The sequence below is a fragment of the Anopheles nili genome, chromosome 2 (genome assembly GCF_943737925.1).
Source record: "Anopheles nili chromosome 2, idAnoNiliSN_F5_01, whole genome shotgun sequence".
Classification (NCBI taxonomy): domain Eukaryota; kingdom Metazoa; phylum Arthropoda; class Insecta; order Diptera; family Culicidae; genus Anopheles; species Anopheles nili.
This window is the reverse complement of record NC_071291.1, coordinates 16,888,478-16,909,886: the sequence shown is the minus strand read 5'-3', so window position 1 is coordinate 16,909,886 and position 21,409 is coordinate 16,888,478. Positions and strand designations below refer to the sequence as shown.

The window sequence follows — 21,409 nt, the reverse complement described above, 5'->3', positions numbered from 1 at the left end:
AATGCGATGTTAAAAGTCGATATCATACACAATCGTTTGATCCATTTGGCCATCATTAGGAGTTATAATGATTTGATCCTTTAGCATAAGAGAACATTCGAACATGTCTATTGGTTCCTCCTCATTATCGTGCTGTTCATCTGGCGGAGGAATGTCAATCGGCTCGAAAAAGAAGCTCATCCGTCTTGTTTTATGGGCTAAAAGACCCGACTGGTTATGTTGCGCACTACCCATCGAAGCGTTTAATATGTCCTGTTTTAACACAATTCGATGCTGAACGTTACGATCGGCACTGTAGGAATCATTCGGTTCGGCGAAAGTATCCGGTTCAGTGGCTGGCAAAAAAGCGGCACTTTGTGTTAGCAGGTCTTCTAAAGCTTTGCTCCTTTTCTCTGTTTCAATGATCATCATGTATTCTTCCAGCGCATCCTGCAGATACCTTGGATGGCACAAACGGTTGATCACAGCAGACGAATCGAACGTGTCATTCGCAGTATAGTCCTCTGCGATAGCCTCTAGCTCGGCAGTAAAATTTAAAAAATCATCCACTGGTTCGATCTGCTCTGACGGCGGTTGATTATTGGCATTTTTCGTATTTTCATCAACTGTTTCCAACTGTGGTGTTTCAATACTGGAAGATTTTTTAAAAAAATCCTTCAGCGCTGTTTGTTGTTTTGAAGGCTTTTTTGCCGTTGCTTTCCTTTTTGGCTTGGGTTGCTCATCATGCTGCGGGGTAAGTTTTTTCTTTTTGCCTTTTATCTTGCTCAACAAAAACGAATCTACAAGCTCTGGATATGCTTGCTGCATCAAATCATGAGGCTCGATCGTGCTCCATATGCTTTCTAACGTGTTCCCTGCTTCGGCAACGTAAGCGTCTATTTGTTCCTGAGGTATCAACCCATTAAACATGTTATTGGAATCGCTCCAGACTACTTCGTAGCTGGGTATTCCTTTTGGAGAACGTTTCTTTACTATATGATCTGGTACCAAAAATATGGTGGATCGTTTTCCAGACGAATGCATATTGGCATAGACTTGCCAGCGTGTGAATAGGGGCAATAATTTCTGGAAAGAATAAAGTTCATCCCACTGCAAATAGGCGGACATGCTGTTCTGAAAATGGATTCAGTTTTGATTTTAATAATGAGCAAAACAAGTCCTCAAATATACTCACTATAAATTTGACTAGGTTTGGCTGCCTCCATGACAAATCGAGACCTGGCAGTTCGCATGGTCTTGTAAGAAACTCTTCGATGATCGGTTCGTGAGGGAAGTTAGGATCTTTCAGCGCTTTTCGTTTTATTTCCAGTTCTGTTTTAATATTGCTGCGCCGTTGCTTCCATTCCGTTTCCTTGCATCCAGGCTTCGTATGGCAATCCAAGCAACCAGATTTACGATGTTGCAGCTGCTTTCCGATGTGGCCACAATCCGAACAAACATTTTTATCTTCGGCTCTCACCTCGAGCTCCGTTAGTCGATCAGCCGTCCGACGCCAGGACCGAATTTGTGCCAAAATTTCTTCGTTGTCATAGCAACCCAAGAATCTAGTTACCATTTCCCTGCCAACGCCTACTACACCCGACGGGCAGTAATCGCATCCGGTGAGAAGTGCCATGGCAACAATCTTTTCCTGGCCCAAACGAAGATGACTGTCCTGCAGCCTGCTCAAATCGTAGATCTCCACTGAACCACCGCTCTGTGACGCACAAAAGTTGCGAAACACGCGGACAGCCCCGTACGCAAAACAGTCGGAATCTTGACTGATAACGCCGTAGATGAGATCATCTCGATTAAGGTAGGCGCAAAGGGCTTCCGCTTCACCGGGGGCCTGAACACAAACTAGCCCAAGAGAATTCAGTAGTTCCTCGCATTGTTTGAGTACGTGATGGAAGCGGCTGCGCTTTTGTTCTGATGGTTTTCCATTTTTTTCCGTCGTTGGTGCTGCCGAGCTGGTCGACGCTTTGTCACAGTTTGCAATCTTCTTAGGGCGAGCACCGCGAAACTGCATTTGATTCCGCTGCACGATCACTCCATATTTCAGAGGCGGTGCAGTCCCTTCCAAGACAAAAACAGGTGTAATGCCAGTTTGCAGTAGGTAACAGGTGCGGAAAAATAAATTTCTGAAGCATTTGATGAGCAATTAGAACCACGTGTAGAGTAATAGCGCCAGTATCCTACCGTACCGTAGATAGAACCGAGGATGGACGAAATAATCCACAACGTTCAAGCTCTCACAAACCCAGCCGGAAAGATCAATAGCAACCACTTTGCTGCTTAACTCAAACAGCGGCTTCCGCTCCATATGAGGTGTCAGTAAATTCCACAGATCTTTCACGCCCATTTCGAAGACCGCGAGCTACGCTTGTCCGTAAAGTTTCTTAAATCTTTTCACAACATCGAATCGAACGACCGTTGAATGCAAACAACATTATGTTTGATTCTGACGACGCTCTTGACAGTTGTTTTGTCATTAGCAGCCACAGTTGTCACTCTCGTGTCACAAGGTCTTCGTTTTCTCTTCTTTTAGTGACTTTTCGATTCCTTCGCGAGTGAGCTAGCGTGAATAAAATTTCTTCACCTAACCGGAAAATTCGTCGCCATAGCAAAAAGGAACGAGGAAAACGCACCGCTCGTGCAGAGGATACATCGATGCCATTGCGCCCTGCTCGAACGTGCTGCCCAACCCAGACCAAATTCGTCAGGAAAGCGGAAGCGAACGAATGTGGCCGAGCGGAGTGTGATGTGTTGATGCATTGCTTCTGGGAAGCAATCGAATCCATCGGCCCCTCGGAAGCGAACCAATAGTGCTCCAAACTGCTGCGCCTAGCGATTATGTGAATAGTTTTCCCAGCTTTTTCGTTGCACGCGCGCGCGTGTGTGTGTATGTGCGAAAGTGTGCTAGTGAGCTGCTGCTGTGTGTGTGTACGTGCGTGCGTGTGTGCAGGGGGGGGAACGTGCATGGTTGCAAGTGCCCTGAGTGAGTGTGCATACCGTACGTGTGCGTGCGTGCGTGCGTCGTGTACGTGTGCGCTGTGAGCTGTCCATTGGGGTACGCAACGAAAAAAGGGCCATATTTGTGCGAGCTTTTCTTGCTGCAAATTGTGTCAATCGACCGCGCGGGGCCGAGAAAACCGTGTCGCTGGCAGCTGGGGGCGGTCTCGTACGGGGTGTCATCGTCGCAGCAAACGGGGCGCTTCTCGCGCGCGTGTGTGTGTACGTTCGTGTTTGTGTGTGCGCGCGTGCTGCTCCACGGTAGGAAGGAAAAGGGCAAATAAATTTCGCCCAGCACCCACAGAGAGCTATCGATCACATTGTTGTTTTGCGGAAAAATCACAGCAGCAGGAAGCAACCCAGCGAACCCCGTTCGTACGTGTACAGTCGCACGGGACGGCCAAACGGGTGTGCTAGGCGGTTGTCGTTCCCCGCGCATTACGCTGCCCCAGCAAGAAAAGTCATCGTCCCCACATTTCCCAGCCCATCACCACCCCCCAGAAGCTCGGCCCACAGAAGGCCGCGCGCAATAGTCATCACAGCCAACTCGGATCGGGTAGTGTGCCAGTGAAGAGTGAGCGGTGGGGGAACAGTGTAGTGAAAAACGTTCGCGCTAGTGTGTGCGCGCCCGAGAGTGCATTGATTCCTTTGCTCTGGTGTGTGCGGTGTGCGTTTGTCAGTGCGCTCTTTTGGTGCGGGGCCTCGGAGTGAAAAATAATGAGTCGCCATGAAGGTAAAATGCGAATGCGAATCTCCCCATATAGCGTTAGCAGTGAGCCTTGCCATAGAGAAAATAAACCCCGCTCGAAGCCGTTCGGCAGAGGTTTCTCCCGGACATCCTCGCGCCCCTTAAGGGAATGGGAAGGTGGAAAACCTCGCTCAATAACATATTGTGGCTCCGGTGCGAGCTCACCGGAAGCGGGTGTAGAAAGCCAAATAGTAGATGTGCTCTAGATTCTCCACACTGGTGGGACCGGTGTACGGGAATGGCACAGAGAGGGGGCGACACTGTTATGAGGATATTCGGTAGTACTACTGCTTTTTTTTCTCCTTCGGTGTAAGTTTGTTGTTTTTTTTATTGTTGTGCTCCTTCCATCCCATTTGTTTTTGTGCTGCCAAAGTCCCCAAAGGTTGCTTGGGTGAGTGAGTGCACAACATGGGCACATGAGTGTGTTAAGGGCGCCACAGAAATGGCGACGTTTTAGCGGAATGACATTTGGCGGCCACCGCATTGTACGTACCAGGACCAGGTGGCCTTCCGCAACCCAGCACTGGACGACACAATGGCACAAGGGGACTCCCGGTGATCCGGCATCTCCCGTACCGTAGCCGAGCGGCCGAGAGATGGCTAATCCGATGGCAGCCGTAATGAGCGAAACGAAGAGTTGTACTCTTTGTGCTAAATATAGCGGATTTTCCCTCACCATGGGTGGGGTGGCCACTACCCTACCGTTGTTCTGGTTCGCGTTGGTGTCCGAATCGATGTGCCTGGCACAACATCATCGCACCACACCCGTGACACGCAAACGCTGTAAAATAAACACATCGCACCGTTGGGTTCACTACCGAGCGGGGCAACAAGGTCCCTGCCGATGGAAGAAAAAAGCAATAGTAACAACAACCGTCTATCCCCCCCTCCTCCCATTCCCTAAGCCAAGCACGGCGTGATCGGAATCATCGACGTAAAAAAGGAACGCTCGAGAGACGCATTAATGGGCATTTTCTTCTCTTACCGCGCCATACAGGGGTCAGCTGTGATTCGTGCTTGAAAAGTAACTTTCGCGGAAGACGGTACAAGTGTCTGATTTGCTATGATTACGATCTGTGTGCGACCTGCTACGAAGAGGGAGCGACCACCACGCGACACTCCACCGACCACCCGATGCAGTGCATATTAACGCAATCGGACTTCGAGCTGTACTATGGAGGCGAGGTGCTACCGGCGGACCAGCCGCAGTCCTTCACCTGTCCGTTCTGCAAGCGAATGGGGCTGAGCGATTCGGCCCTGCTGGAACACGTCAGCGCGGAACACACGGACGCCGGGCTCGAGGTCGTGTGTCCCGTCTGTGCGGCTCTACCCGGTGGCGAACCCAACTTCGTAACGGACGACTTCGCCCGGCACCTCAGTCTGGAGCACCGGAGTGGTTCCCGTGACCTCATCTCGTTTCTGATATCCTTTTCAAATGCTTTCTCCCCGCTTGCGGCGGTCTTGCTTGGCGAGGCTGGATTTCGATTTTGTTTTTGTTCTCCTTTTTTAGCTGCAGTGTGATTGATTCCTTAACCAAAGATAATGTTGACCGGCGCGGCGTGTACGACGAGCCATCGGCGATTCGTCATGGAGGAGTCCGGAGGATGCCACACTCGGGCCGTGCCCTCGGTGGCCCACGATCGAGACGATCCAACATGCACTTCAGCTCATCGGGCGGTGGCCTGTCGACACTGTCACCATCGGGCCGGGAATCGGTCGACCCCATCGCGGAACTGTTGCAGCAGTTGTCCAACGTTCGCCGAAGTGGAGCACCCCAGCCGTCGCAGCTGCAGCAACTGCAGATGCAGATTCAGCTCGAGCGGCAGCAAGTCACTGTAAGTGAGCGGCCGAGATGGCCATCGGAGCAGATGCGAGTTGAGTTGAGCGTCGAAAACTACTCGACTGCTGCTGCTGATGTAAACACAGCTCAGCTGTTTCGGATGGGCGGAAGTTAGCGCTAGCGAAGGAAGACCAATGACGGGGGAGGATCAAACAAACAAACCAAAATGGATGGTGTACGCGAGGATCACCGTTGCTCACCTTCCGCTTTTGTCGGCTTCGTCGGTCGGAGGAGTCGGAAGGAGCGCTTTGGTATTAAATTTAAACTCATGCGCAAAGTGGCCGAATATTGGCCGCAATCGCGCACCCCCAAAAAATTACACAACCCGCAGAACGTTCGCACCGTGGTTGGTATTGGTGCGAACCGTGGTACGGGCGCTCGTTGCGTCGAATCCACCAACGCCAGCTTGGACGGTCGGGGGTCGGGTCGTTCCGTGCGATTTGATGCATTAAGCTATTCGAAAACTTGCCAAAGCGATCCGAGCGCGCAAACATTTCGGTGGTTGTAGGTTTGTGGACCTCGCATAAACGACCGAACTCGTCCCTGTCCCGGGAGAAAGAGAGAGAGAGAGAGAGGGATCGATTGTGTGTGGTGCATGGAAATGCGGGAAAAGCGCTGTTAGTTGCTTGGTTGAAACCTTCCCCGCCTGGCTTTAAGGCTCGCTTTTCACAGCACAGCCTGCCTTGTAAAGATTGCACGGGGTTGCGAGCCTTCCCTGTGACGTGAGAGTTAGCAGCAGCAGCAGTTTGTGATGTGTTAACGAAGGAAAGTGATACGAGTCGTCGCAGAAGGAGCAAAATTCAAAATAGAGCCAGCGCTGATCGGAGAGAGCGAGAGAGAAGTAGTGGCGATTTTCTTTCGTACGGATAGTTTCGCGGTCACCAAACAAAGGAAGAGCGCTTGCGAGATACATCCCCTTTCCGTACAACTTCTCCAAATGCATTCCGGTGGCAGTAGAGCACGCCGAGGTGTACCGGGAGCACACCTTCCAGCGACTCCTTCGATTGCTTTTTTGGTAGTTTTTTCTCACAATACTCCCGTTGCTATCATACAGTGCATTTAGTGAGTCTCGTCGCTACGACTACTACCCATCTATAGCTAGTAGTGGTGATTTTGTTTAGTATTTTCATACACTCGACATCAGTCTTCGACGCTCAAAATTGCTCCTTCCGCTCCTTTTGCCATCCCACGTACGGGAGTGAGCCACTTTCTGAACTAAATCGTCCGTCCATCCGATGCCATCGATAATACTGTGTTCATCCGTTGTCCTGTTTGTTTTCTTGTGCTCGTGTAACTGCACTATGGCGCGACACCAGTGATGTGCGGTCAAAAGCAATGGGAACGACGTACGAAACGATCTTAGTGCACTTTTGGCGGCATCCTTGGGCCTTGTTTCTCGAAGTAGCCTTTTTTTGTTACACCTTCCTCATTTTGTATGCCAGCTTGTATGTCACGGTAATTGATAGCTCCGGTAGAGCAAACTACTGGATCCGTGATTCAGGAGTAACTGCTTCATGGAGCGTTATATTTTATAGTTATGAATGTATTTAGTTTTGCTTTGCGTTATACATTTGCAGTATATACTGAACATTTTGCTTCCGTCCACATTATCGATTCTGCTAGTCTATATACCCATGCTCAACCTGTCGGCATGAATTGGTACATCAAAAATGTTTCGCTAAATTCTCCTAAATTTAGAACTATATTGGAAGCATTGGATGACATGTATCGAGCTTTCTAAGCTTGATTACGCGTTGCTAGGATCCGTCAACAATTGTAGACGAATGCTAGTGCTGGTGAGACCTCGTTTACGTCGTTTCTGTACGGTCAAAGAAGAAAAAAAACAGAACCAAAACCAGGTTGAACCTCATTTTCATAGGCTCTCCGGGGAGGCATGGTTATAGCATTAGAACAGTATTAGAGCGATCAACTCACAGTCATCTGCAGATGCAGAAAAGAATTCTCCTCCGAATGTCTCTCAACAGTTCGTGGAGATACCCCAAGGTGGTGCGACGTTTGTTAAAAGCTTCGATTTTTCTTTCAAGGCCGCCCGTCAACAACTGGAGCGACTACCACGACGACAGCAGCAACCGGCCGTTGTGTCCTCTGCCCCGAATGCAACCGGTGTCAACAATAACGCGGTTGGAGCGGCGACAGCAGCAAATCCGAACCACACAATCATCACACTGAATGCCGGTGGTCGCGATGGACCGATCGCAACCTCCTCCTCGTTGCCAATGGTGTCTACCGGTGTTGGGGTGTGCAATGTGCCGGGTTCCGTCGGAAGTGCCTCCGGGTCTGGTTCAAACTCGCAGCAGTCGCAGTTTCTGATGGCTCGCTTCATGGTGCCCACCATGGATGACGCTGAGCAGGCACAGCTCGGGCGGGATAGAGCTGACAGGTAACGTCCGTCGCGTCATACGATACGCCGAATCGCCGAATCTCACGATAGCTTGTCTTTCCGCTTGCAGATCACAGTTTGTTCAAGCTTTAATGTTATCAACCATTGCGAACGTTCAGCCGTTTAACAAAAACGCCGACGAAGAGCTGTCCGATGAGTTGAGTTCATTGAATTTAGGCGTCGGGAATAACTGCAGTACCGTTAACAGTAGTGTAAAGAGGCCGGCTGCCGACGAGGGGGAGACAGGCGAGCAGCAGGACGCAGGCGGTGTTGGTGCTACAAACAGTAACTACGGGAAAGAGGATGGAAATTGTGATAGTTTTAAGCTAGGTGCCGACTCTGCTAATGGAACCAACGAGGATTCGCCTAATATGATGGCGCAGCAGGTCCCGTTGGGACAGCGCGGGCAATTGCATGGTGCATCCGGCAAAGGGCGGGGTGGAAGCTCTGCGAAACCCGGCATGGGTGGTACCGCTGGAGGCGGTGGTGGTGGTGGCCCAATGGATCGCAGAACGTCCCGCCAAACTCCCCCATCCGGTGGCGGTGGCAATACGGCCAAAGCCCGTGAACTGAAGCAAGCGAACTCGTCGAACACTTCCACGTCGGTGTCCTCGAGACAGCAACACCACGTGCCCGACTCCAGGTAGTGTTTGGTCGGTGAAATGGTATAAGTTATTTAGCAAACTTTAGCAGCAGCAGCAGAAGCAGCATGAACAGAAACAGTAGTAGCAGTAGCCACACAAACCACATTATCTATTTGTCTCTAAATCCATGGAATGTGAGGAAAGGGATGATAGGAAATCGGATGCTCCCGCACGGCTGCAAGCAGGAATATAAATTATGAAGCATAGTTAGGAGAGGCAACAAAGGTTCGTAGGAGCACGGAAGGCCTTGTCTCACCTACAGGTTTGTGAAAAAAGCAAAGCAAAACAAAACGGTTGCAAACGCGAAACGTAAAATTATTATGTGTGATCATCAAACAAACAAAGCAGATAGAAAGATTTAAAATTCGAAGCAAGCAAATTAGCAAGCACCGCGTTACGTTAAGTGGAAAGAAAAGTATACAACTCTTCCTTTGGAACCCGGATTCATACATAGGGAAATGATGCCACAAAATGAACACATTAACTAAATATAGCTATCTTGTAATAAGGAATGGAATCACATGCATAACACAACCCCCCTTGAGAGAACGAGTGAGGAAAGAATCGCACCACGCCGGAGGGTTTGGTCGCAATTCTATGCCGCAACGCAAAGTGTTTGAGTGCGTGCATTTGTTGGGATGGTGTGAGATGGAATGGACAGCCGGTATTGACATTCGTGGTCCTCTGTACAACTAACATCTGCATCTCATTTTCATCTTCTCAGTACTGGAAGGCCACCATAACAGGAAAAGCTACTAGAAAATTCTTCCAGGTTGTTGATTCGCCGCTATGCTAATCGATGGCGGTTGCATGTTTTGTCGGTGAAAGTCTGCAATGATATTTTTCCTGTTTTTACCGACATCAAATCTTATTTTATGTGCTATTCAAACTATGTATCGGTTGATATTTTTAATTGTATATTTATCATTTCACAACAACTCGAAACCATTAAGAATTGTGATGGACATATTCATTATACCTTTCGCTTGATTTAATGTGTTAGCATATTGGCTGCCGAAAAAGTTTGATTGGACACATGATTGTACCGCAACCAGCAATGTCACAAATATATCCATCGCACATAAGAATTTTGCGGAATTCAACTGAAAAATGTCTATTACAGTTGTAGAGCTTTTCAATTGATCCATGTTAGTATACAAATTTGGAGTTATGAAGAGTACGGTTTTCGGTAACTCGTGATGATGCGTAGTTACGGAAGGAATATTACCAAGACCGATAAATCATTAATCACTGCGCAAAATGTACGACCCAACAGAGCACCATGCCAAGCTGAGATATACTATAAGCTTAGCGCTAGTAAATAATCATACAGATGACGGAGAACTAAGAAAATGATGAATTGGACATAGGTGAAAAGTGATGGCAGTTAAGTATATGGTGTAAGCGCATAAAGAGAAGTCATAGTGTCGCCATTGCAAATTCATAGTCGTGTTTGTTGGATATGTCCTAAAATTCAGTTAGAGTTGCTCTACTTTCTAGTATCCGTGCACTTACGAAAGCAAGCCGTAATAATGCATGAAAGGAGATCAGAAAACGAAAGAAAATAAGAAAGAATGGACAGAGCGTGAGGAGTGTACATCTATGCTAGGTATAACACTGCGTTTCGTACGTTACTACTTAGGTTATTTTGCCTTTCTGTTTAGTTCATTCATAAGCCCTCTGTACGCTTCATTTGGATGTAGAACTTCAGTTTGTTCAGCCTGCATAGCTGGGAACGTAAAAAACGTGTATATTTATATTTTTTTTCTTCGTTTTTTCTAGTTGGTTTATTTTACCTTTTTGAGTTCTACTCATCATGCCTAAAGTCAGAACAGATGCTCTTGTTAATGGTTTCGGTTGAAAAGTTTTACTGATTCGATGAATCATTGCTCTCCTTTTAGTTTATCACTTGGCAATAATTTTCCAGCTGAATTCAAGCATGATTCTGAAAAAAAGTATATTTATCTAGCGCTTGTATAGAAATTTAAATTTTAAAAACAATCGATAATTATAAAAAAAACAAGTAATATTTCAATGTTGAAAATAAAGCAAGACATAGAAAACTGCAAATCCTGAATTACTAATGATCGCCGAGTATTTACACTGGTAAGTATACCTAGTTGCACCTGTGTAATGCATCACTGGAGCTGGTATTAAATGTGTAAAGATGTTAAGCAAAAATTCTTACAATTTTTACAAGTATTTCTGTGTTGGATTTATTCACCTAAACTTCCTTTTCTATTTTTGCTTTCGTACTTAAGTTCGTCATTTTAAAATCAGTTTACAAACCGTTTCTCTTTGATAATTTGTCTACCAAGTAGCGAAGCTACATTGCCTGTTTGTGCAATTTATTTATATCCTTCGTTTCCTATCCGAGATAAGGGCATTTGGACATTCTTTTTTTGTTTCTACATTGCTTTGTTCGTTATGCAAAATGTACAAACCGTTAAAATAAGCTGAAGTATCTTCGATGGTCTATCTGGAAAGCTGAAGAAATGCATATACCTGAAATCTTCTGGACCAGATCATCACGACAAGTTTTGAATAGCAATCTTTTTGAACATTTTAAAATCTGGGGCAAAGAATCGTGTTGGGTTTCGAATTACTAACGAGTAATCGTGTTTAACGGCATGATGAAAACCTGACAGAGGAACATTTGAACGCCAACGATCACGTTGTCTGACATGATTGCAGTGTCAAAGCGATGTCAAGACGCACGTCAATGCTTGCGCTCGATTGTTATGGAGTGCTTTGCAAGCGAGTAATAATATAAGTATTTTAGTTTTAATTTTATTTAAGCTCCACTACATCTGTGGTAATACCAAACGGAACTCATCATAGTGGCATACAGCGAATATGGTCGTGAGCAAAGTGCCTCAGTCTCTTGCATAGAAGTGCACATCCTACTTCCCTATTAGCAGAGGCGGTGCGAATCGGTGAAATGTACATAACTTATTTTTAGTAATATCCATGCACTGCTCGTCGACCGGTATGCTTCAGTTTTTGTGCATTTGATGCATACGCTAAACATTCCTTTAAGCACTCTTCAGCTCCTTTTGATCTGCATCTGACTGGTAGGTAGTTCATTTTCTAATGATTGCACGATACCCAGCTCGCTTGTCCGCCAGCCTGTGCGGATAGCCGGCTGCGGATGGTTAACTGATCATTGGTACTAATAAGAGTGATAACATCTTGCAGCATAATGTACTCGCAAAGCATTGTCCAAGTGGATTGGAACGAACGGCTCGGCAGCATTGCGGACATCGGTAGCACCGGCAACGGCAACGTCGATGTCTATCGCCGTTTTCAAGACATGGACGGTGGCAGTAACAGTTCTGCTAGCAATGATACCGAATACACCACATTGTTGGATGAATCGTGCCGGAAGAACGAACGGCTGTACGATATCACACCGACGGAGCGAGGAGAGCGACACAACCGCGGATCAACGAAGAACAAAATATTTCTGTCCATCATTGCATTCTGCGTGCTTTTCACGCTGCTGATGGGGAATTTTCCCTACGGCAACGAACATGGCCGTGTTGGTAAGTAGCATTTCTTTTTTTGTAATTGTTAGCATCTTGCTCCGAGATGAACGTGGGTCCCGGTTAGCGGATTGGAACATGATCGAAAAATCGCAAAGTTCATCGTGCCCGCGGTGCAAATTTAGAACATCCTTAGGCGAACGCAGGTCCATGCCTTCGGCCTTCCGAATTAGCTATGCTCCGTCGAGCACAGTTCTCTGTAGCCGTAAATATTACTTTGGCCTCGAAAATTGATTGAGAGAATCATTGACATTGCCCAGCATCCGTTCCCAGTCGTGGAAGCTCGCCCCAAAAGGAGCAAGAATGCGATTGTTGCTCCTACCGGCGAAGATCGCGCCGGTCGATCGCTGGCCATTACCCCCACGTCTATTGGACATTTCGGCTGGCCGGTGCGATGTCGTGTTTTGGCTAGACGGTTTGACATTTGCAAGATTTGATTATGCAAATATTTCCCATTCTTCCTCCTGCGACACCTTCATTCGCCATGCGCTATCGGGGGTTTCGAGGGTTTCGTCATGCCCGGTCCGATTCGTTATTCGGTCACCGAGGGTCCCATTTTGAGCACGGTTGGTTCGCTACGTGTCAAAGTCGATAAACGATGATCGGCGAAGGAAAGGCTGGCAAAACGGTACGAAAATCAGCAATCGCACCGGTGAAGCTGGAAGAAAGAAGGCGAATTGAATTCAACGAATTTCAATTGATTCAATTGGCGAAATACGAGTCGGTTCCGAATTAGCACGAGCATGCAGGGGAAAGCCTCGTTGTTGGGTACATAACCGGGCTTGCGTGTTTCATGTATGACCCGCTAAAGCCGGCTTAGATACGGCCATCACGGTTGAGTTGAACTGCAAACAGTGCACATTAGATCCGTATCCACGAAACCAACCAATTTCGGATGTTAAATGCTGTTGATCTGAACATGCTTTTCCTGCGATTCAGTTGCATATGTTCCTAAAATTCAGCCCACTTAGATTCGTTGATAGGGCTTGTTGCCAAAGCTCTCAGAAACAAAAAAAACCCACCGTCAAAATTCCCGCAGCGATCCGCTGATTGCTTCGTTTATGATCCGCGGGTTATTTTTGGCCCGCCCAGGAAAAATGCCATCCAGCAAATGAATTTGAAGCCAATTCGTTCATAAAAGTGCGTTCCATCAAATCATTGATACCACCCGATTAGTACACGCCAATTGGCTTGAAGAAGTAGCGCACACACTATCTCTAGGCTCGCGCGCAGCCACATTCTTTCCTTCTTCTCAGCGCACGTCCCGGGCCCAGGACGCGTCTATTATCATACACTCTCCCGCGTGTCTATCAATGAATAGCAGCCCTGCTCCGTCGTCGTTCAGTTTCCTTCGTCTCTTCCAAATGCCGCACGCATGAATGGATCCACCAGCGCGAACTGGAACAACGCGTTTTATGTGTGCAGCTTCGTCTTATGTTTCATGTTTTATACATATATTTTTCTTTTGCCTTTGTCTTGGAAACGTGCGTAAGCTAAAGAGCGCGCGGGCGCGTGCTCGCTGGACCCGGTGTTTATGCGTGCGTGCGTGCGTCCATCGCGTAACGGATACGCACGAAATCAGGCTGGCACGCGTGGCCGCACCGGCTTGTACCAATGCACCCATTCGCGGATCCATTCGAGCAAGAGGTCAATCTTTTGCCCGGTGTCCGGTGTTGATTGGAATCAATTTAAAACTTTTTAATTTTATTGATAGCATTTCGCACACCACTGATTTGATGCGCCTGTTCAACCGTTCCGCCCGCCCCCCCATCGGCGTCACCCTCGGTAGCAGGCTGAAAGGACGCAACGAGCGAACGAACGAGGCGCCACCCGGACGTAAGGAACCGGACCGGAGAGTCGGACGTCTCCAATCCGCGGGCACAGGGCCATACAGCGATTGGGGTCGCCCGGTGCCTGCGGCGTAAAAATATTGCAGCTGCACGGTGATATGGTGATGCAGCCGGCCGGCCCTCCTGGTGTGCCGCTTTGTTGGGGTCAACTGTGTAGCCAGCCACGAAAACGGAACGCGAAACCATCCCTTCATCATCCCACCCTCGGAGAGGCACGCAGCAACGGGCCCAAGGTTGCTGCAACGCATCGCAACAAATGGCTGATGCTCCCGGCACGATAAATTTAATCGACTTCGACGGGTTGAGCGAGACAATGGCGGGGGTGAGGCGAAGAACATGTGGGGGAGGGGGGAGGGTTGGTGGAACGCGTTGACGGACACAGTTTTTCACGCAGCAGCAACACAGCGACCCGCTGCTGATGGAGGATAATTGGTTTGTATCGAAGGCGCGGTCACACTTGGCCACGCCATTGCACACGCTGAACCAGGCTTCTCGGATCTTCGGAGTGTCGGAGCGAGATGGCACATGGCCGCGTGGTGTCCCGGTCCAGCGGCCTGCGGCAGTGATTGACTGCACGGGGCACACTTCACGCGGGACGTATCAGTTGGGGACGCATTTGGACGGATCGGATCGGGTCGCTCGGCTGCCAACTGCACGGGCATTTGCATTTTTGAACCGTGCTGGGTGGGTAAGGAGTAGATCGGCGCGCGGGAACGCAGACGACGGACGGGATGATGTTCAGGAGGCCAGGGATTTTGCACTTTCGCCGTTGCTGTTGCCGCCACGGGGGCCACAACACGCGGGGCAGTGGTTTCAGACTTTTTGAGGCTGAAATGGGGCGCACTCCTTTCAATTGAGCGACGGACTGCTGGCGGAGCGGGTCTGTGGCCTGCCTGTGGTAGTTAATTTTTATTAGCGCGCGAAACGCCGAGCCAGTGTCCGTTTGGCGTTGGTAGAAATTGGGTTGCAAGTTTCCCCGAGCTTCTTCTGCAGCATAATGGAACCAACCGCTGGGGGTTGGGTTTTTTCGTGCTCGAAATGGGCGTGCATTTTGCTGGGAGCGTATTTTTCGGTCCGACTCGGGGGCGTTTTGGTTCGATTTGTGTTAACTCCGCCGCGTACCCGTGAGGGACTAAACAGGGACTTTTTTGCTCTCTTCCTGTAGGTACTATCGCCGGTTGGGGCTTAAACACGTCCAGGCAAACCATCGACTACGTGTTCCCGTACGAAAACACGACACTGATCGATCCAACGAACGTGTGCTTCAGCGAAGAACGCGCCGGTCTGACGGAAGGCAGCGAAAAGGTGTTTCTGCTGATTGTCGTCTGCTCCTCGGCAGCTAACTTCGAAGCCCGCCAAACGATACGCCAAACCTGGGGAGACGTACGGGAGTTCAACTACGATCAGTTCCCGCGGTTGCACGCTCGATTGTCCGGCGAATATCTCGACCCGAAGGATGACACTGTACGCAGGCTTAAGGACTACATATGGTCGCCTGTCGCGGACGACGAGGCCACCGAGAGGAATGTGAGTGGAGTGTGTTCGAGGGGGGGTGGGCAAACAGAGCGTTCCTCGTTGTTAACACGCTTTTGTGCGATTTACTGATATCTCTTTGCAGGATGCACAAACGAGGACGAATTCTAGCCAGAGCGTTAGAAACGACAGTACAACTGCGCGTAGCAGTTTTAACGTGAAGATCGTCTTTCTGGTTGGACAATCACAGTCGGACTACGTGCATCAGCAGCAACGTGCGGCATTCCCGCCCGAGGATACCATCGTGAGCGTTCCAAGTGCTCCCAATGGCCTAAGTTCGGGGGCGTCACCGACGATTGGTGCACCGGCGCCAGATCAGCCCACCACAAAGACGTTCCGGTCTTCACTGTTCCCCAATGGTGGGGACGTCGATCCGGCGTTTAACATCGGAGTTGGAGCCGACACGGTGGACGACGAGCTGCAGCTGCGAATCGTGAACGAGAGCGAAGTGTTCGGTGATATCATACAGGAGAGCTTTATCGATAGTTATAACAATCTGACGTTGAAAACGGTTATGATGCTGAAGTGGGTTACCAACAACTGTGATGGTAAAGGTGAGTGCGATCGAGTACTTCGATCTCTTTATTAGTTTTTGCCTCGAAGGGTGTGGGCCATGGCTTTCGTTGATAGGTTAGGTAGGCTGTAGAGTTGATCAGTTCAAACGATTCGAGTGGAGCGTACGATCCTTCCGATGGTGGCACGTGTGAGGTTTGCTTTCCTGTCCCGCGGTACGAATGGAGCCAACAAACGTAGCGGTGCAACCGCAGGAGAACACGGACCGGGTGTGGTGTGTACCTGGTCACTAACAGGATGTGTATCGCTTCCGGTGCTGCCTATACCCTTAGCTACTCCCGCGGTGTCCTCGGGCAACAATCGAAATGCAGAACCGACGGCCCGCAAACAGTATCTGCAGTTCCTGCTGGAAACGCTTGACTATACCGGTGATATTCACGCCAAGTTGATGGTGTACGTCCACGGAGAGGAGTACCTGAAGAGGAGTGGGGCCCTCGGTGCAGACAAAATGAACAGTGAGGTGTCCTTCGTCGTCGCGAGAGCAGAAAAAGAGGGCAGCGTGATCGACCGCTTCCAGCTGAAGGTCCCCAAAGACGAAGGCCTCTTTGTGGAGTCAAACATCACGGATCTGGTTCTGGAGTGGCTGAAGGAACGGGAGCAAGCGCCACAGCGACCCACCAGCAAGTACATCGTGGTGGAAACGCTCAACGATCTCGCCCAACAGTTGGTGGTACACAGCCCGACCGGGGGAAAACTTGTAAGGCTGGATGGTTTTGTACTGCTCTCTCTGTGCTCTGTTCTATTCTATATTCTAACAGCAGGCAACGTAGATGGCAACGAATGGTGGAAGCGTTCACCGAGGTAGCTGGCACTAACGGTTGGTCTTTGTAGGTGGATGATGGCAATTTGAATTACAGCGTCTTTACAGTCCTATGCACATGGCGTACTCTTTCACATGATTTAGGCTACGCCGGGGGGTTTCTTGCTTTTTCGGCCCTTGCAACGATATGCGACATCTCTTTTGCTTTCATTGTTTTCGTTGCAGTAAAATTTATCATGAAATGTGATGATGACACGTTCGTCAACGTGCCGAATTTGTTGCACGTGCTGCTTGGCGGAACGGTCCCGCTGTACAAGGCGGCCCTCTCGTTTTACGACAGCAATACGGTGGCGGTCAAGTCGTCCAAGAATCGTCTCGTCGCGGGCAAACACCTGCTCACGGGTTTCTTGTTCTGCGAGGCGAAGCCCATTGTAGACACCAGCAGCAAATGGTGCGTAGTGCCCCAAATGCGCTTGCCAAAACGATAGTTAATGGTAACACACTATATTCTTCGCAGGTACTCCCCGACGTACATGTATAACAAAAATGTGTACCCGAACTATCTCTCCGGGACGGCTTATCTCATGAACTTCGAGGTGGCCAAGGCACTGTATCGGGCGAGCCTCACGACGCCAATTTTCCACCTGGAGGACGTGTACCTGACGGGCATTGTGGCGGACCGTGCCAAAATCCGGCGACGTCATCATCCTCTATTTTTTTACTCCTACACCAAAGACCTTTGCGCCCTGCGGGGCATGATCTCCCAGCATCAGCTGCAACCGAGCGAAATCCGCACCGCGTTCGATTACGTCACCAACAGCTCCGTGTTGTGCAACGGACCGGAGAAGAATTTCACCGACGGCAAGCTCAAGCTTCAACAGCGTAAAAAGTGTCAATGATGTCGCAAAAAAGCCGCTGTTCCATCCGGACGACGGCCCCGCCAATATCGCCAGTTCATATCGATCTGGTGAAGGTATTGAGACAGAGCGGAATGTAAACACTCCACCTTAAGCCACGGTAGAGTGGTTTGTGTTTTCTTTGCCGCAGAAATGCATCCTTTTGCATACTCCACCGATTTGTGAGTGCTGCAGGACTGTAGACACAATGACACAAGAGAGCAGATATTCGCCGGTCCCGTTTGCACGCTAGGAGTTCACAGCTCGAAACGCACAGCCATTTCAATATATACTCCTAGAATCTCATGTAGATAATGTAGACCAGCAATATGCACTTGTCGTCCTATGCGGAGCGGTTCCTGGTCGATAGTAATGCAACGTGTTTGCTATGTAAGGCGAAAGTACGACGTAAGGGCTAGAAGGATATATTATTTACAAGCAACATTAAGTCTGCTGATGCGCTTCCTCTCATCGAATCGATTATATGCAAATTAGTAACGAATGAAATTAGCTAAGCTTCGCCTTCAACAACAAAAAACGTCCTTACTAAATTTTTAACAACTTATTGTACTTTGTAGAGGGTTATCTAATTCACGCGTGTGTGAGAGATAGGGATAGAGAAAGAGAGAGAAAAGGAATGGAAAAAAGTGTGGACGAGGACAAGAAGAAAGACAATGTAAGTGATGAGCATCCAGCTCGTAGAATCTCTTAGGTTAGATACTATTGGCGAAGCTTCAGAAGCATCGCGTGTTCAAAGCGGCGCGTTATGCCATTCAAATTACGGTATGAAGCCGATCTTCATTACAAATCATATCCTCTCAGAACAGCTCTTTCTAGCCTGTCCTTTTGACGTTTGCGTTGGTGTATGTTTGAGCATACCTTTGGCGTTGACGATGTAACATGTAGCCATGCACGTAGTGATGCTATACGCCACACAGTCCTAGGTAGTAGAGGCAGCTAAATAGTGCTGCGTGCACACATTACATGCACATTGCTACGCAGTAGCAGGATAATTAAGCTTAATGCTTGAAACCAAGACAACGATCGCGCAAAAGCAAGCAGAACAATGTAGTGGATAGTAGAAGAGATAAATGAGCAAATCATTTGATTCAGCTGTGATTCTATAACCAGAAACAAAACGAAAGGAAAAAGAAATAATGAAATTTAGATAGGAATATGAATTAAGTAGCGAATTGAAGACACTATATCAGACCACCACAGGCGGTAGGTTTAAGATTCTAACGCACACCCGAGTATGCTGCTAGCTAAGGGCAACAACAACAAAACAAACTACGATCATACAGCGAGAGGCAAGATGTTTGACTAAGATTCTAAAACAGCAAAAAGGAATGGCGCTGCGATAGTGGGAGCTCACGAATAGTTCCGTTGATGCATTACAGTTAGAGCGCCGGTAGTGCTAGTGATATAGTAGATAAAATATTAGGAATTTCCGATATTTAAATTCTTTGGACAATTGAGATTCTCGGATTGGCAGTTCGTCGAAACTTGAGAAAAAAAATTACCTTATACGTTCGTATTAGCAATCAAATTAAAAAAAAACTTACTCATAAACTTCCAGAACAGTAGCATTAATTATCTCTTAATCGCTAGGGTGATCATTTCTTGATCTTCGTGATGAACGATAGGATGTAGAACGGTGCATGATATTAGGACAAAATTATAGCCAATGGTAGAAAGATAGGCGAAAAAGACACGTTAGTGTTACAGAACACGTTTCTCACAGTATGATTGTTCTACAAAATGTTTGAACCCGTTTTAAACAGTTGTTCTCCCTGTGTTTTTTATTCCTCATTCCGTTAGTTTCACCCTCCAGATCTCGGTAAACCGTAGGTTAAGCTGTTGGTTGGTTTTCCCCTACGTTTCAGGCCGTTCCGTTCGCGAATGGGTAGTTCGAATTCAACTTGAAATAAAAATTATCTTTCCGGAAAGTTACGGTGCAAAACACGTCTGCCTGTCTGTGCCGTGTGCTGGTTTCCATAAGCGAAGTATCACAAAAAGCAAGATGGGTGGGTGGGTGAATTGTCTTCCGAAGCAGGCATCAGATGATAAGTAAGTAAGTAATCAATTGCAGCCATACAGGATGATAAGAATGTCAGTGGTTTTGTTAGAAAACGTTTATTAGATCTTTTTCAATGTTTACTATTACACATATATTTTGCTTCTTCCCTCGATCGGTTGCAAATATCCATTCGAATAATTTTCCTACACTTTAGAGTCTTTGCGCCAACGTGTCTCTCAATTTTTCCCTTTACTTTGCAGTTGAGTGTGTGTGTTTTAGTAGTTGTGCAGTTTTTTTTCTTACTTTTTTTTCTCTTAGTGCATCCTTAATCAATTAGTGGTATGTTTTATTGAAAATAATCTTCAGATTTTCAAAAATGTATCCCCAATCGATTAGTACAACTATTGTTTCGCCTTCTTGAGAGAGCTTTGGTTTATTTATTCAGTAATGTTTCATCGCTGTTCCTTGTGCTTAACGAATGGCGCCCGAACAAAAACTTGCTCCTTTCGGGGAACAAATCGCTCCTAGGTTTCCTTTTTTCACCCCTTTCGGTGAGCATATCTTAAAGAACTGCCCGGAGGAGGAAAATCGACGGTAGAACAAAACAACAACGTTCGGGATTCCAGTCTTTACAATTGCTTTCAATTTTGTTCTTCGGACGAAAGTCGCGTTCACTTGCGATAGCTAGTGTGTTGGCCTCGATCGATCGTAAAAGGATGGGCGCTTGAAGGCTTCGAAACAATATCACCTCTAAACTCTCTAAACACATCGAGCTCTAGCCTAATGGATTCACAATCCCTGGTAACTTGGCGTTGCGTCGCGAAGGATTTTTTCTACACAGCTCTTCCGGCTACACATAGATACACACACAAAAAGAAAGGAAACAGTCGGAGCTTTCGCCTTTCTGTTGCCGTTTCGCTTCATTCGGCAAGGCATGAATGATGATGTACTGTGTTTCACTGTGGTGGCTCACATTTAATCACTTGAGCCGCCATTGTTGTTCCGTTTTCCCGCTTCTACCGATCTCTCTCCAGGCGCGGTGTTAAAACAGCCGGACATGGTGCCCCAACCGGTGGAAGTTCTCGTTCATTAAGCTGCAAAGTTTCGTTGCAGAACGTTGCGATTTTTCCCTCCGGTTCGTGCCGGTGCCGCACGCTTGTAACGAACTTTCACCGCGCTCGGTTTCGGCCCGCTGCTCGGTAGGGTTTATTTTATTAAATTTATCTTTCTCCTGTGCCTGGACGTGAAAAACTTTGTGAGCTTACTTCACTTCAATTACCTCCTACTTTCTTTCTATCACTCTATCTCGCTCTCTCTCTCTCTCGCGCGCGCGCGATCTCTCGTTCGTGCTGTTAAGCGGTAAGGTTACAATAAACTAAAAAAACTATCCTCCGCTGTGCTCGATCGCATAGTAAATAGTAATTATTATCCTTTATCCGTCGGTCTCTTGCGCTCTGTCCTGCTCCTTGTTTGCTCTCGGGAGGGGCTCTACCGGTAAAGTTACACTACATTTATCCGTTTTTTCTCGTATTCAGCTAGAAAGTGTTTCATATATATATATATATATCTATTAATATGTGTATATATATTTATCATATCGCTACTACA

General features: G+C 47.8%; 3 protein-coding genes across 3 annotated transcripts; 2 read left to right on the top strand and 1 right to left on the bottom strand.

Moving 5' to 3' along the window:
- Positions 1-9: 9 nt before the first annotated feature.
- On the bottom strand, positions 10-2,341 carry LOC128720737 (flap endonuclease GEN). Its single transcript, XM_053814431.1, has 3 exons — positions 2,184-2,341; positions 1,175-2,120; positions 10-1,113 (listed from the first exon to the last, which is right to left on the bottom strand). The coding sequence occupies exons 1-3, from the start codon at positions 2,339-2,341 to the stop codon at positions 10-12; spliced, it is 2,208 nt and encodes a 735-aa protein (XP_053670406.1).
- A 1,994-nt stretch (positions 2,342-4,335) lies between these two features.
- LOC128730770 (E3 ubiquitin-protein ligase KCMF1-like) lies at positions 4,336-10,671 on the top strand. The gene is made up of 5 exons (XM_053823852.1): positions 4,336-4,451; positions 4,645-5,161; positions 5,305-5,574; positions 7,625-7,980; positions 8,051-10,671. The coding sequence occupies exons 1-5, from the start codon at positions 4,336-4,338 to the stop codon at positions 8,625-8,627; spliced, it is 1,836 nt and encodes a 611-aa protein (XP_053679827.1). The 3' UTR covers positions 8,628-10,671.
- A 1,155-nt stretch (positions 10,672-11,826) lies between these two features.
- On the top strand, positions 11,827-18,707 carry LOC128730765 (uncharacterized). Its single transcript, XM_053823844.1, has 5 exons — positions 11,827-12,169; positions 15,185-15,546; positions 15,638-16,106; positions 17,111-17,336; positions 17,403-18,707. The coding sequence occupies exons 1-5, from the start codon at positions 11,827-11,829 to the stop codon at positions 17,782-17,784; spliced, it is 1,782 nt and encodes a 593-aa protein (XP_053679819.1). The 3' UTR covers positions 17,785-18,707.
- Positions 18,708-21,409: the final 2,702 nt, after the last annotated feature.

Coding starts and splice junctions, on each gene's coding strand:
- LOC128720737 (XM_053814431.1), bottom strand. CDS start 2,341: ATGGGCGTGAAAGATCTGTGGAATTTACTGACACCTCATATGGAGCGG. Junction 2,121..2,183: donor CATCCTCGGTTCTATCTACG/GTACGGTAGGAT, acceptor CAAATGCTTCAG/AAATTTATTTTTCCGCACCT. Junction 1,114..1,174: donor CAAACCTAGTCAAATTTATA/GTGAGTATATTT, acceptor ATCCATTTTCAG/AACAGCATGTCCGCCTATTT.
- LOC128730765 (XM_053823844.1), top strand. CDS start 11,827: ATGTACTCGCAAAGCATTGTCCAAGTGGATTGGAACGAACGGCTCGGC. Junction 12,170..15,184: donor CAACGAACATGGCCGTGTTG/GTAAGTAGCATT, acceptor CTCTTCCTGTAG/GTACTATCGCCGGTTGGGGC. Junction 15,547..15,637: donor ACGAGGCCACCGAGAGGAAT/GTGAGTGGAGTG, acceptor ATCTCTTTGCAG/GATGCACAAACGAGGACGAA.
- LOC128730770 (XM_053823852.1), top strand. CDS start 4,336: ATGGCTAATCCGATGGCAGCCGTAATGAGCGAAACGAAGAGTTGTACT. Junction 5,575..7,624: donor TCGAGCGGCAGCAAGTCACT/GTAAGTGAGCGG, acceptor TTTTCTTTCAAG/GCCGCCCGTCAACAACTGGA. Junction 7,981..8,050: donor GGGCGGGATAGAGCTGACAG/GTAACGTCCGTC, acceptor TTCCGCTTGCAG/ATCACAGTTTGTTCAAGCTT.